Source organism: Balaenoptera acutorostrata, chromosome 12 (assembly GCF_949987535.1).
Source record: "Balaenoptera acutorostrata chromosome 12, mBalAcu1.1, whole genome shotgun sequence".
NCBI lineage: Eukaryota > Metazoa > Chordata > Mammalia > Artiodactyla > Balaenopteridae > Balaenoptera > Balaenoptera acutorostrata.
Window position 1 is genome coordinate 73395374 of NC_080075.1, and position 15718 is coordinate 73411091.

General features: G+C 47.4%; 1 protein-coding gene across 1 annotated transcript in view; it reads left to right on the plus strand.

Annotated features, from left to right (window-relative positions):
- Nucleotides 1-15718, plus strand: part of CIB4 (calcium and integrin binding family member 4) — a 47636-nt gene that overhangs the window by 30513 nt on the left and 1405 nt on the right. Inside the window, exons 4-6 of the mRNA XM_057557898.1 lie at nt 5137-5278; nt 14457-14566; nt 15392-15480. Of these exons, the coding sequence (XP_057413881.1) occupies nt 5137-5278; nt 14457-14566; nt 15392-15480 (341 nt within the window). The remainder of the gene's footprint in view (nt 1-5136; nt 5279-14456; nt 14567-15391; nt 15481-15718) is intronic.

The window sequence follows — 15718 nt, forward strand, 5'->3', positions numbered from 1 at the left end:
GGGGCAGTCTGCGCCCTGGGATCTCCCTCTGGGAAGCGAGCGGCAGGAAACCTGGGGGGAGGGAGCTTGCCGTTGTTGGACCAGAGACAGGCTTGGGACACTCTCCTGGCAGGTGCCCACCGGGCCTCACAGAGAACTATACCAGTCACCCCAGCCTCCAGGGCCCGGACACAGCTCTGGCCCTAGCCCTGCAGCCAATACCTGCCCTGCTCCTCACTCTGGTTCCTCTACCATTCCCCAGCCTGATGGCCCCATGCTGCCTTCCCCTTCCCCTCTGGGTTTCTCCCTCCTTCAGCGTTTACTCCTGTCACCCTAGAGCTCTCAGAGGCCAGGGGCCACTTCTTTGGCTTCAATCTGGGCTCCATTTTTGCACTTCTTGTCAAAAAAGGTTTTTCAGGTCATATGCTTGGCCTCATCACCACCTTTCTCTTTTGATAGTTAGGTGGCACAAGGCACTGAGGTGGGAACAGTACCAGGCAGGTTCAGAAGACCTGGGTCCTGGGCTGGCTCTCCCACTCGCTTGCTGAATGACCTTGGGCAAGTCAGCCCCCCACCCAGGTTCTCATTTCCACATCTGTGACATGAGGGGGTTAGTCTAGATCAGAAACCTCCAGACATTTTTGATCACGCATTCCCAGCAATAAAAATATATGGAGCATGCACCCATAATATGCATATATTCACTTACAAACTCTATACCTTTACTACAATACTAATATGTTATGAAATTAACATGCAAAGTAAAAAGTTAAAATTAAAGATTACATAAAATATTTTTTACATAAATTCTCCTTTATTTTATATAACAAAATTTCCTCCTTTCACAATTTTATTGTTTGCTTATAATTAATAACAACAGTGTCAGGGAAAGCAATATGATTGGATATGCTTCATTTCTCTGTGAAATCTTGCTTTAACCCTTTGAGATAGAGCCGTTTAGAGATCTGGTCTAGCTGAGTTTGTTTTCAATGGCTGTTGTAGTTGATCCAGAGAGAAGAGATATATCATTTGCTATATTAAATTATGGTACTTATTTTCAATCCCATCCACCAATTAAAGGCTTTTGATTGAAGTTAAGCTAGCAGATGTCCATCTTCCATTACATTAGTCAGCGGCTCTTACAAGATAATTGGAAAGCATTGCGTTTTTATATTTTTAACAAATGGACTCAAAATCCACTCTTCATTTGGACCATTTTCAAACAGATCAGAAAAATCTGTTTCTAATATTTTTCAAGTATGCAGATAGAAGCATCTTTATAGGTGAGATCACATGTTTTCAGCAACAAAAATCTCATTTTTCAAAACATTCTCTCCAATACATGAGTTTCTTTGGAAAAGCAAATACTTTCTCACTCACTGTTAAAATAAGTCACCTTTACCTTGAAGAGTCAGAAGAATTTGAATTCATATTTTGGTGGATATCTCTGAAGTAGCAAACTGTCAACAGCCACTTGTCATCATAAAAAGCTCAGCAAATTTAGAACTCTTGTCTTTTTGCACAAGAATAAATCCTCTTTATGTTTGATGGCTATTTTAAGTGCTCTGCCAATAGATAAGCAGCAAACCTCCGTGTGGTTCGAAAGATTTTCATAGTCACTTTCTTTCTGATTACAAATCATTTTATAAGTTTTACTATATTTTAAACTCTTTAAAAAAAACCCAATCACATCAATGCATCCTACAGCACTCGTATACTTCTGTATCTAAGTTCTTGACTACAGTAGCCTGAAGGAAATGCTGCAGGGAGTAGTTACACATGTATCAACATCTTTGCACCCTTACCCAGAATCCATTTTCATCAGGAAGCAGCCACTCCATCAGTGATTACACTCAGACAAATTTTCCCATAAATCCATAAATGGTGTCTTTATTAAGGAAGTAATGTACTGTTCAGTCCACATTGCCTCTTTCCTTTAGTGACTCACAGAAATGTGGTTCTTCATGTGTTTCATTAGTGAAACAGAATCTAGGGAAACCATGTTAGAAACAGCTGTACTTTTCTTCAACTATTTAGCAAATTTTCCACAGTGTGAATTTTGCTCTAACGCATATTTCTGTACACCTTCGGCAGGATTTCCTCTGCATCTTCCAACAGAATCTGTGGTCACCATGTTCTGTTCATGTACTGTTCTTGCTACCAGCAGGTTCCACACCAAGAGCTGGCTTCCCAATCTCTGGGAAACAAGGGGTGTGTGTGTGTGTGTGTGTGTGTGTGTGTGTGTGTGTGTGTGTGTAGGTGGATAACAGTCACGTGACATGGGTCTAAGGGGGAGTGAATTGATTTCCTGGTAATTATTCTCCCCTCCCCCATCACTCCCAGCAAAGCCAAGTAGTGGGGCCGCCCCGAGGGAAGGGAAGATTGGTATCTCGTTCAGCGGTTGGATAGACGCTTAGGCAGTGAGCTTGTTGACCTGCCTTGCACCTGTCTGAGTGCAGGAAAAGAGAACTGGAGCTGGGACTTCTCATTATGTCTGATTGAATTGTCATTGTTTCGACCTCATAGAGAAGAACTCACATTTTAAGTAGGAAAGGAATCTGCCCTGACATTTTCTTGTTCACTTGCATTTGCATCATGAGCATTATCTTCAATTGTGGTTTCCTTGCAGGAATCTTGTTAAGCCACCTATCCATTTGTGAGCGTTAATTTAGTTAAAATTTGGCAAAGTAATCTGTAAAGGCACTTAGCTAGGTGGAACACATCACAGAAGACTGCCCTTAGCAGGATTCATCTGAAGTAAGCAAACCAAGCTTTTCTAGGGGAGGTGGAGGTTAAAAGATGGAGGAGATAGGAGCTGGTCTGGAAGATCTAACGGGGCAGCCTGGATTCTCCTGGACCCTGGCCACTCCTCAAACATATATGTGTATATATAGATATATATGGGATTAATTCTGTCATCTGAGAATCTTATCTACAGTGAAGATTCCTAGGTGTACTGGTTTACTAAGGCTGCCATAACAAAGTATCACAACTATGTAGATTAAACAACAGAAATTTACTGTCTCACAGTTCTGGAGGCTGGAAGCCTGAGATCAAGGTGTCTGCAGGGTTGGTTCCTTCTGAGGGCTGTGAGGAAGAATATTTTCCATGCCTCTCTCCTAGCTTCTGGTAGTTTTCTGGCAATCTTTGGCATTCCTTGGTTTGTACAGGTGTCACCCCGATCTCTGCCTTCATCTTCACGTGGTGTTCTCCCTGAGTGCATGTCTCTGTATCTAAATTTCCCCTATTATAAGGACACCATTCATACTGGATGCGGGGCCCACCCTACTTCATATACCCTCATCTTAATTAATCACATCTACAACGACCCTATTTCCAAATGAGGTCACATTCTGAGGTACTGGGGATCAGGACTTCAACATATAAATTTGGGGGAAGCCGCAATTCAATCCATAACGCTGGGCTACACCCCAGACCTTCTAAATCAGGATCTCTGAGGGTGGGAGTTACAATTCATGCTTTTAAGAAGGACCTCAGATAACTTCTATGCTCACTAAGGTTTGAGAACTACACAGCCACGTGAGGTGATTCAGAATGTCCTCTCTCCCTTCTCAAATATATAGGAATACCAAATAAAATTAAACCATAGATTTTAACATTGTAGCTGAGTTCAAAAGAAATTAAAGAGAAATTTTCATGACTCCAAAATGGACACATCAAAACCAGAGAACGAAGTGTTGGCTGAAGCTAGGGCAGCCCTAAGCAGTGATAGACAAGGACAGGGGCCCAGAGAGGCTGGGGACGGGGTTTAGTGAGGGAGATGATAGGGCGGTGTGTGCAGTGGAACTAATCCTTTTGCATGAAGCCTGCAGCCTTGAAGAAATACCTTGTCAGTGAAAGGGGACTAGAAAAATCAACTAAAGATTTGTTTGAACTAACTAAAAATTTTGAATACTGAGGAACTGCTGTGTGAATTCGCAGAATCAAATAGCTTCCTTAGCTGAGATGCATCTAAGGAAAAGGAATTTTGGTTGGTGAGTTGGGAGGGATCAGGGGTCATTTCGGAACACCAGAACAGAGCTGGGGTCTGGTAAGGCCTTCCAGCAGGCAGGGTGAGTTTAGAGCAGGCACAGGCTGGGCCCCTGAGCAACTGTGGGCCAAGGAATCTTAGCAGGTGGGGGTGGATTAGAGACACAGAAAGCAGGAGGAGGAGGTTGCCAAAGACGGACCTGCTACTTTTAAATATTTCCAAGCTTGTTCTGTGACTTTAACTCTCATTAGATCTGCCCATCCCTTCTAACCCACAGCCCACCCCACCTGCCCATTCCTGGGGGCTGGATGGAGAGTAGCAAGGCAGCCTTAGTGAGCTGCCTCTGAACGGGTTGAGAAGTGGCTGGGGTGTTTGCTTAGAACCTTGTGGTACCAGCTCAGAAGGGCCCCCTCATGAATGACCCTGGCCAGGCCCAGTTTAGGGGAATTAGAGTTTCTAAACTCACATGACCCTTACTCATTTGGGACTCGAATTTGAGAACTAGTTGGTTTAAAAATGAAAATTGCTATGCAAATTATAATATCTGTAGATGTTATATAACAACTTACAGCTACCATCTGTTGAGTGTTATTTATTAGTCATTGTGCAATTTTAAACCTATCCTATTTAATCCTCACAACAAACCTATTAAGTAGGTATAGTATTATCCCACCCTATCTTGTAGGTGAGAAATCTTAGGCTCTGGAGATTATGTAAAATAATCACTAGTAAATAGCCAGGACTGAAACCTGGGTCTGTCTGACTTCTACATCAATATGTTGATAGTAGGTTACTCTGGAGAGTGAATTATAAACAATTTTTATCCCATTTTTAATACTTTGGGGGGGTATTTCCCAAATTGTACATACAAAATTAATAAGCATAAAAAAGAATAACAACCAAAAAATGAGCGTGTGGAAGGTACATGCAGGAGGAGATGACAGTGGGGAGAGTGATGTTAAGCGTGGTCCTTCAGCCCAGGTACCCTCCATCGTGTCCACAGTCCTGGCTTATTGACCCAACATCTACGCCAATATTTAGGTTGTTGTTATTGTTTTCTTCTCAAACCCAGGACACTGTGCTTCTGATAGATTAACAAGACCCAGGGAGGCATGAACCTGACATTGATAAGCCTCCTTCCTCTTTCTCCTCCTCCCCACCCACAGGTCAACCCTTTCAGAGACCGAATCTGCAGAGTGTTCTCCCACAACAACGTGTTCTCCTTCGAGGATGTGCTGGGCATGGCATCCGTGTTTAGCAAGAAGGCCTGCCCCAGCTTGAAGATCGAGTACGCCTTCCGCATTTACGGTGGGTGCTGTGGGGATTGAGTGGTGGGACAATTGCCGTAGAATAAATACCGCAACTGGAATCCATCGACGTCAATGCATTGGTGTGATGATGTTAGTTGGGGTTTACTTGAGTATTTATGGGTACTATGCTTCTCAAGTGCTGTAGATTTTTTTTAATGGTTGAGGAGTACTACTCTCATGGATTGATGACTTTCCCTCCAAGCCATCAGAGGCAAATGGAGTCATCAGTGTTGATATTTCATGACTGTAGTGTGGGCAGGCCAGAGAGAGAGAGAGAGAAAGAGAGGACTATATATGGGTATGAAGGAGTTATGTTTATTTTGAAGAAGTTAAGAGATTTAAACACTGAAACTAGTTCAGCCACTAAATAGCTAAGAAATCTTGGACAAATCATTTTACTTTTTAGGGCCTCAGTTTCCTCATCTTAAAAATGAGGGGGTTGAGATCATCTCTGAGGTCCTATGACATTTTTTGTTTCTGATCTTGTCTGGGAGCCACAAGGCTCCAGTAAAGTTCTGCTCTTCAGCAGTTTCACAAACCCTTCTTCACGAACACTTAGCACATCCAGGATCCCTGAAATTCTCCAAAGGGACCAAAAGGAAAGAAACAAAGCCTTCAAACAGACCACATGCAAGGCTTCAAGCTCATCATGACAAATCCTTGGCCCAAAGGACTTGTACATTTAGGTTTGCATAGTTTGGCATCTCACCTACCTTCTTTTTCTGTCAGCTCCCCCTCTGTCTCCACATGGTGGACACCATCTTATTCCTGCCTCACCCAAGTGGAGTTGGATAGAATGGGGTGGAGGACTTTTAAACCAGATGGACCTATGAGAGCTCAGTGTTCCCATCTGTAAAAAGGGCTTAATGATATTTTTGTATCTGATATTTTCTCAAGCTTAGTATTCAGTAAACTCAAATGAAATCACAGGTTCCCCTGCTGAAAATAGCTGAGTAAGCTCCTATCATACTGTCACTTCTGCAGATAGCTACTATAAACTCTAACAAAATATAAATATCAACTACCTGATGACACTAGAAAGCTACCAGAAGCAGAGAGTTGACACTTGAAAAAAGGAAATGGTACTGAATGGTTCTCCCCCTTTTAGTTTTTTACTTTTTTAGCCTGAAGGTGAGCTTCAGTAAGTGGCATCATGGACGGATAGAAACCCTGATCTCTTTCTGACTTGAAGAATCAGAGACTCTGGGGCACTTTTCCCCTCAAAAGTGAAAAGAGGGGAGAGTCCATAGAAGAAATCCAGAGGAAGGGAGCCAAATTTTGTGTAAAAACTATGAACAAATCTCATTCTGACCTCTAAACCATATATACCAGGGCAGACTCAAAGCAACTCAGGTAAGGATAAAAGAAATGAATGGAGATTTGAGCTGCCACTGCATTTTAACAAGGTCCCTGTGTGACAGGGTTTGCAGTTTAAGTCCAATCAGTTGCCCAGTAGAATCAAAAATTCAGCACTCTTTGGAAGAATATAACAGAATCCAGAGTTTCCACATAAAGCATTTATAATGACTAATATACAATCCAAAATTATTCAATATACTAAATTTTTTTTTAAATGATTCATTCTCAAGAATGGGGACTGATTCCAACATCCCAGATGTTGGAATTAGCTGATAAGTATCTTCGAACAGTTATTATAATCATGCCCAATGATGTAAGAGAAAATATGCTCCTGATGAATGGAAAGATAGGAATTCTCAGCAGAAAAATAGAAACTATAAGAAAGAATCAAATGCAAAATACAGAACTCAAAAATAAAATATCTGAAATAAAAATCCACTGGATGGGCTTAGCAGGAGAATCAAGATGACAGAGGAAAGAGCCAGTAAACTTGAAGATAGAGATGAATAGAAATATAATCCAATCTGAAGAACACAGAGAAAAAAATATGAAGAGAAAAAAGGAACAGAGCCTGAGGGACATGCTGGACAACAGGAAGTTCTAACATATATTTAACTGGAGTCTCAGAAGGAGAGGAGAGAATGAACAGGGCAGAAAAGATATTTGAAGAAATAATGGCCCCAAATGTCCTAAATCTGATGACACATTTACAATGAACATCAAGCAGGGTAAGGACAAGTAAAATCACATACCCAAATTCAGTTGGCTTAGTAGTCCCCACCCCCATCCACTAGTCTTCCTCCTTCTTTACCCCAAGTATTTCTGGGAGTCCCCAGGGAGTTTCCAAGGTATTCAGGGAGTTCTGGTTCACGAGCTGTGCTACCCTCTGTCAGGCCTTCCACCACAGAGCACATGCTGTGCTATCTCTAGCCTCTTCTGTCTTCTGTCCGTACTCTTCTGGATGGAGCAGCTCTTCTGGGTGGAAAATGCTGGCCCAGGCTACGTGCTCTCTTCAGGTTGTAAGTAACAGGAATTTACCTGTGTAAAAGGCATCAGATGGGGGCTTCCTTGGTGACGCAGTGGATAAGAATCTGCCTGCCAATGCAGGGGACACAGGTTCAAGCCCTGGCCCGGGAAGATCCCACATGCTGTAGAATAACTAAGCCCGTGCGCCACAACTACTGAGCCTGCGCTCTAGAGCCTGCGAGCTGCAACTACTGAAGCCCACGTGCCTAGAACCTGTGCTCCACAACAAGAGAAGCCACTGCAATGAGAAGCCTGTGCACCGCAATGAAGAGTAGTCCCTGCTCGCCGCAACTAGAGAAAGCCCGCGTGCAGCAACAAAGACCCAACACAGCCAAAAATAAATTAATTAATTAAATAAAATAAATTTTTTTAAAGGCAACAGATGAAGAGCAGCAGTACATTAGTTTTCCATCGCTGTGTAATAAGTTACCACAAACTTAGTGGCTTTAGATGACACATATTTATAATCTCATAGTTTCTGTGGGTTAAGAGTCTGGACACAACTTAGTCGGGTCCTCGCCTTAGCGTTTCACAAGGCTGCAGTCAAGGCTTTGGCTGGCCTGCATGCTCGCCTAGAGAATGCTTGACGGGGAATGAATCTACTTACAAGCTCACTCCAGTTGTTGGCAGAATTCATTTCCTTGTGTCTACAGAAATTAGAGCCCTGGCTTCTCTCTGGCTATTGGCTGGAGGCTGCCCTCAGTTTCCAGAGGGTGACCTGTGCTCCTCGTCACATGGGCCTTCCAACATGGCCACTTGCTTCTTGAAAGACAGCTAGGGCGTCTCTGGAGCCAGTCTGCTGGCAATATAACATATTGTAATCAGGAAATGACATCTCTGTTGCCGAATTCCATTGCTTAGAAGTAAGTGCCCACCCACACAAGAGGGGTATGTGGATTATACAAAAGCGTGAACGCCAAGAGGTGCAGATCATGGGGGGAGGAGGGCACTAGAGCTTGTTCACTATAAGCAGTGTGGAACCCATGGTAGAAGTGAAGCAGGCCTCCCGAGAGCCTAGGATGCAGCTGGAAAGTGGTCAGGAAGCGAGGTAGCTACTTTCTCCTTTTCTCTCTATTGCTGCCTGGCCTCTCATCTCTGCTTCTCTCTGTGCGCCTTCTCTTTCTGCTGATCTGATTTTTATGCCTCTGTGCCTATGGGCCAAAGATGACTACCCTGGCCTCCACGTGGCCTTCGGGCTTCACTGTGACTGACCAGCCACAGGCATCTCTGTTTCTCACTTCTGTTTTCTCAAGAGATGCTGATTGGCTCAGCCAAACCAGGGATCCAGCTGCCCCTAGGTTAGGGGACCAATCTTGTCCAATAAACCACAACCAAGAAGAAGCAGAGTCACATAAATAAACATGGCTCCAGAGGCCAACCACTGGGGGTGGAGATGCTGCTGAGAAATGGTAAAGAGTAGGCTGGGCGGATGTTCCAAAAGATGTCTGCCTCAGCTGTCTTTCCGTGGTTTCTAGAGCTAAACAAACAAAAACACCCAAACCTTCAGGGAACTAGAAGAGTGGCAGGTTCTCTTGCTGTTCAAGACTCAGGAGCTCAGTTGGGTTCAGCTCAGGAATGGGGAGAATGCCCTTCCTCCTGAGAAGTCAGACAGGGTCCTCAGGTCACATTGAGGAGCAGACACTCCCTGTCCCCCACACTGTCCTTGTATCTTCCTCCCCACCGTCTCTCCAGGGCCCCCTCGGGCAGTTTCCTTCCTCCTTGAGCTCAAGTCCAAAAACAAAATCACAGAGCCTTCATGCAAATCAGCAGTGCAAATAGCTGCCTAGGGACTCATAAACTCCAAGGTTTCATCAGCTAGACTCAGGCAAGTCTGAATTCTCTTCGGGCTCAGAAGATTTGTTACCTCGCAGAGCTGTCAGCAAGCTTAGAGATGGGATGTGTGACTCCCTGAGCCTGGTGCCGGGCCCGTGATGGCTGCGCTATAAATTGAGGTGGTAGTGGTAGCAGTGAAGGAAGAAGAGGAGGAACGAAAAGAAGGGTAAGGAGAAGGAGGAAGAAAGGAGAGGATGGTGTTGGTGATGGTCTTGATGATCGTTCTTAGCCAAAGTCTGAAGACCTAACTCAGTGTTCTAACCCCTCATTACGCCAAGTGTGGCCTATATACCAGCAGCATCAATGTTGCCAGAGAGCTTACTAGAAATGCAGAATTTCAGGCCTCACCTTCCACTTACTGAATCAGAATCTGCCTTTTAACAAAACCCCCAGGTGGTTCCTCTGCACCTTAAAGTTTCAGAAGCATGGCTCTAACCCACTGATTCTCCAACATGGCTGTACACTGGGATTACCCCTGGAGTTTTTAAGACCTATGGTTGCTTGGGTCCCAGCTGCAGAGATTTGATGTAATGGTGCTGGGTATGCCCTGGTTGGTGGGCTTTTCTAAAACTCTCTGGGTGATTCTTTTTTTTATATATATAAATTTATTTATTTTATTTATTTACTTCTGGCTGTGTTGGGTCTTTGTTGCTGCATGCAGGCTTTCTCTAGTTGCAGCGAGCGGGGGCTACTCTTCATTGCGGTGCACGGGCTTCTCATCACGGTGGCTTCTCTTGTTGCAGAGCACGGGCTCTAGGCACACAGGCTTCAGTAGTTGCGGCGCATGGGCTCAGTAATTGTGGCTTGCGGTCTCTAGAGCGCAGGCTCAGTAGTTGTGGTGCACAGGCTTCATTGCTCCGCGGCATGTGGGATCTTCCCAGACCAGGGCTCGAACCTATGTCCCCTGCGTTGGCAGGCAGATTCTTAACCACTGCGCCACCAGGGAAGTCCTCCCTGGGTGATTGTAAGATGCAGCAGAGTTTGAGAACTACTGCTCTGACCTACTGTATCAGTTAGGATTGCACTTAGTTATGTGTAAGAACATCCCTGTTTAAAACAAAAAGAAAATCCTGGATTCAGGCAGTCCAGAGCTGAGGTAATGGCTCCAGGAAGCAACCAAGGGCCTGGCTCCTTCAAGCCTCCTAATCTCCCATCTTTAATGAGACTGTTGTCCTCAGAGTCACAAGATATTTTCTGCGCCTACAGGCATCTCGTCATTCCAGGCAGGAAGAAAAAGGGACGCGAGAGGGGATAAGGACAAAATGGACATTCAAAGGCAAAGATGAAGTCTACTCTTCTTTAACAAACTTTCTTGGAAGCTCCACCCAGCAACTTTGGCCGTAACTTCATTGGCCAGAACTGTGTTACATGGTCACGCATAGCCACAAAGGAGACTGGAAGGTTGAGTATTTTAAGCTGGACATGGTGTCATCGTAAACAAGAATTGCAATTCTGTTAGGAGGAAGGAAGGGGTGAATGGCTCTCGGTCAAGTCCAGCAGGCCAGCCACACCTACCAGGACATACCTACTGGGCTCCAGTTTCTGCTTTGAGGGACCCTCCTGGCCTCCAACTGATCGATCCCCCTCTCTCAGCACCTCTGGGGAGACTTTCTACCTGTCAGAGACCAGCATCCCAGCACTGCTTTCCTGCTCCAGTCAGCACGGCTTCCACCAGTTGGGAATTACCCTCAGGCAGGTGCCAGAGCACCAGCAGCGGATCTTCCCAAACCTTCCCAGGGTCTGACACAGGGATGTTAGTGGCTGGGAGAGGCGAAGAGGCAACCTCAGTTCCCGCGGGAATAGTGGTGAAAGCCTGCCTTGCCTCACTCAATCAAATGAGCTAATTTTTGTGAAAGTACTTTGTAAATTGCAAGGAATAACATGACAGAGAGAGTGGGATGACGATGGTCAGAGGCTTTTGGGGGGACATGAAGGCTGAGCCCACCAGCTCTCTAATCTCCCTCGTTGCTGGGAAACAGCAAGAAGAAGACCCCCCTCTCCCCAGAGGGGCCGGACGCAGGTCATGAGGCTGCTGAGGCCACACGGGCTGGCCGGTAGCCTAGCGCTCCCCGCCCCCAGCCCTTTCCCAGGCTGTTCTGCCCTTGCACCACCAAAGAAGGGGAACTGTCCAGGACTACATTTTACTCCAGCAAATTATTCTGTTTTCAGATGGCTTGGGACCAAAGCCATGTCTCTTTGCTGCAGTCTCTGCATACGGGAGCTGGGCCAGCAGGACTCCTGGGGACAATGCGGGGGCTCAGGGAGAGGCTGCAGAGCTTCTCATCAGCAGTGCAATGTCACTGCGGGGACCCACTCCCTCCAATCCAGTGCTGGCCCCTCTGCACCGCCCCCCACCGGATCTGATCCATTACCCATGGCGTGTCATAGCAGAACTGTGCAGGGAGAGCTCAGATGAACATCTCGGGCCTTAGCCTCCGGTCCCTGCGGCCGATCAACATTCAGCCAGGGGAGAGCCACCTGCTTAAGGGGTTAGGTGCTTAGTTGTACCTTCCACATCCATACCCTTCCTTGGGAAACAGAGACAAAAGTCTTGGCTCTACCACAAAAGGATCCCATGACATCAGCAAATGCACTCCTCCACTCTGGACCCAGCTAAAAATTGGACATTTTAGAGTTATGAGTGATTGAGAGCATAGACTGACCTTATAGTCAGACTTCCTGGGTTTCCTCTTGTTTCCATCGCTTACCAGTGTGTGACCTTGGGTGGTTCATTCATTCACTCACTCAACAAATATTCATTGAGCACCTGCTCTGTTCCAGGCACTATTCTAGGAGCCAGGAATACAGTAGTGACCAAAAGATAAAACTTTCTGCCCTCGTGGAATTTATGTTCTGGTGGAGGGAAATAAACGAGCTGACAAGTGAAACATATAGTGTGTTAGGTAGTCTTCGGTGTTGGGAGAAAATGAAGCAGGGAAAGGGACAGGAAGTGTAATTTTAGACAGGTTCTGAGCAGTGCCCTGGAGGAAAGCTGGCATTTGAATAAAGACCCAAAGGAACTCTGGGGTGAGTGTGTTCCAGGGAGGGGGAACCACAGTGCAAAGGTCCTGAGGCAGGAGGGTGCCTGGCCCAATGGAGGAATGGCAAAGAGGCAGAGTGAGGGCAGGGTGGACCTCGGGGATCACTGTCGGGACCAGCTGTCCTCTGGCTGAGATGGGAGGCTGTGAAGGATGAACAGGACCACTCTGGCTGCTGAGTGGAGAAGAGACTGAAGGGGGCAGACTGAGAACAGGGAAACTGGTTAGGAGGCTGCTACGGGGTCTTAGAGAGCTGTGATGGTGGCTGGACCAGGGTGGAGGCAGTGCAGTGAGGAGAAGACCTCAGGCTGGGTTTACTGCCTCTGGAGCTAGAGCTGGGAGGAGAGAAGACAGTCAAGGATGACTCCAACCTGATTGGCCAAGAGACTGGAAGGGTAGAGTTACCCATTCGCCAAGGGGCAGCTCTGAGTGCTGCAGGTTAGGGGGCAGGGCAGAGGGGGGCGTGTCAGGAGTTGGGTTTGGACAGGTTGAGTTTAAGAGAACTGTTAGTCCTCCAGGTAGAGAGGGCAGGAACGCAGGTGGATATATGAGCCTGGAGTTCAGGGAGAAGCCCAGGCTGGAGACACAAATTTGGGATTCATCAGCATATTGATGAGGTAATAGGCTGAAATGAGATTAAGGAAGTAAACATGGTTATTTAATCTCTGTGTGTCTCAGTTTCTGCACCTGTGTTACGAGAATTAAATGCAGTGAAATACAAAGCACTTAGACGATAACCTGGCACCTCTGTTTGTCATGGTGGTAATTATTGTACCTGCCTAAGTTGACTGCATTTACTACATGGCTGATGAGTGGTTCAGGGACTGTGTTGGGTGTCCCAGGGGAGGGCTGTTAAGAATGTCAGTACAATTGTCTCATCCTGGCATTCAAGGCCCTTTGCAGTTTGGCTCACCTTCCAGACAACCCCTGACCTTCTCCCAAGCCTCCACTCCCCTCAAAACTAACTGATCACCTGGCGTTGTTCCTTCTCTGCCACTGTCCCCAGTGACCCTGACCCTGACACCTCCTCCAATTGCCATCTCTGCAGTCCCAAGCCATTTAGTCCTTCTCTGATGCCTCTTCTTCCAAGAAGGCTTCCTCATTCACACCCCCAACCCCAACCAGACAAGAACACGCCCATCTGGAAACGCTTGGGGTCCTTGGGATGCCTGTTCCTCTCTTCCTTGAGCCAAGCCACTCGGGTACCTGACAGTATCCCCGGCACCCGCACCCAGCCTGGGAGCTCCTTGTCGGCAGGACCCAGCCTGGTGCATCTCTGTGCCTGATGCAGGGTGACAGGAGCAGGGACTTGTGCCCAGGTCCTCTGGCTCCAAAGCCAGGCTGCTTCCTGCTCCTCCTTGCTGCCCAACTCCTAGCCACCAAAAGATATACTGACCTGTAAGTTCCAGGGTTGGGATTCCACAGCATGATGGTAGATGTGGGACCCGGGCACCAGCCTAGCCAGGTCTGAATGCCAGCCCTTCCACTTCCTGGCTGTGTGGACAAACCATAAAACCCTCTGTGCCTCAGTTTCCCTTTGGTAAAGTGAGACTCATAAAAAGTTAATTGTGAAGATTCAGTGAGTTAAAACAGGTGAAGATCTCAGGAAAAGTCTGAGCAGGTAATACAGACCCAATCAATGCCTATTATTATTATTATTATTATTATTATTATTATTATTAAGCACCACCTTTGCCTGCAGCCTGCCCAGCCGTTGCTGAGCCCCACCCCTCAGGCCTGCCCAGGTTCCCCTGAGTCCCAGGTTCTAGGCCCACCTGGTATAGTTGGGCTCTGCGGGGCCTCCCAGGGGCTGGTGGGAGTCTGTAGGTCCTGGCTGTTGCCATGGCCCCAGGACTCTTGGAGGCCGAGGAAGCCCCCTTCCTCTCACCCTTCCTCTCAGGCCCCGCCTCCTCTTTGCAGATTTTAACGAGAACGGCTTCATCGACGAGGAGGACCTGCAGAGGATCATCCTCCGACTGCTCAACAGCGACGACGTGTCAGAGGACCTGCTGACCGACCTCACCAGCCACGTGTGTGCCCTGGGCTGCGGGACGGTGGCTGGCGTGGGCCCCGCTACCACCTGAAGCCTCTTGATGGCAGGCAGGGTGAGGGGCACTGAGGGATGGGTGCTCACTGGAAGCAACTACTCCCAATTTTCTGTCCTTCCTCCAGGATCATGACTCCCTCCCTGGGTCTCCAGGTCAGTAGCCCACCCCAAGGGGCCCTCCCAGCAACACTGCAGCTACTGCAGGCAGGGGGACCAACAGCAGGTCAGCCTCAGATGCACACGTCACAACATCCCCTCTCCTACATTATTCCGGCACAACGCCCAGATGTCCTAGAGTGACAGTCCAAAGTCTGGCAGGACATGAAGACAACCATGGACCCATTTGTCCTAAGACCATGAGAACATTTTGGTCTGGATGGGAACTAGGAGCAGATAAAACATGAGCGCTCATCGCTGCCTCCCCACCTTGACTGAGCCCCTTGCAGTGCAGAGCCCCTGCCTGTGACTGGGTGACAAGAGCGGGTGGGGGATGTCACCCTGTCCATCACCCCACACCCGTTCTCACTGCCAAGTTTGTCCTGGAGGCACCAAGAGGGCTCTTCCCATGATGAGACCAGCCCACGAGGTCCCAGACAGCCATGCACATGACCTCATCTCCCTGCACCTCCGTGTCCGTGTCTGGGGCAGGGATAGAGCACCTACCTCCCAGGGGACTCCAGGGATGCTAAGCACCCAGCGAGAGCTTGGCTTATGGTAGCACTCAGCATGTGATGCCTGCCCCCCACGCCTGCGCCCCCGTCTCCCTTTCTGATTCTCTGCTCTCTGGCTCCGTCTGCACCCCGTCCAGGTCCTGAATGAGTCAGATCTGGACAATGACAACGTGCTGTCTTTCTCAGAGTTTGAACACGCGATGGCCAAATCTCCAGACTTCATGAAGTAAGGTGTTCTGGAGTGAGGGGGGGATGCCCAGCATAGTGGAGGACAAGAAGGGACCCCCCCAGTCTCCCTCGGCCAATGGGACACCTTGGTCTTCCCAGTGATGTCCTGAGTTTCCAGGGCAATTCGCAGATTCTTTCAGAATCAGCAAAACTGGAGCTTCTGAGAAATGAGGTAACCTGGAAAGAGACAGGGAGTGGGGTTTCAAAAGGCAAAGGGAAGATTGCATTCCAGGCTT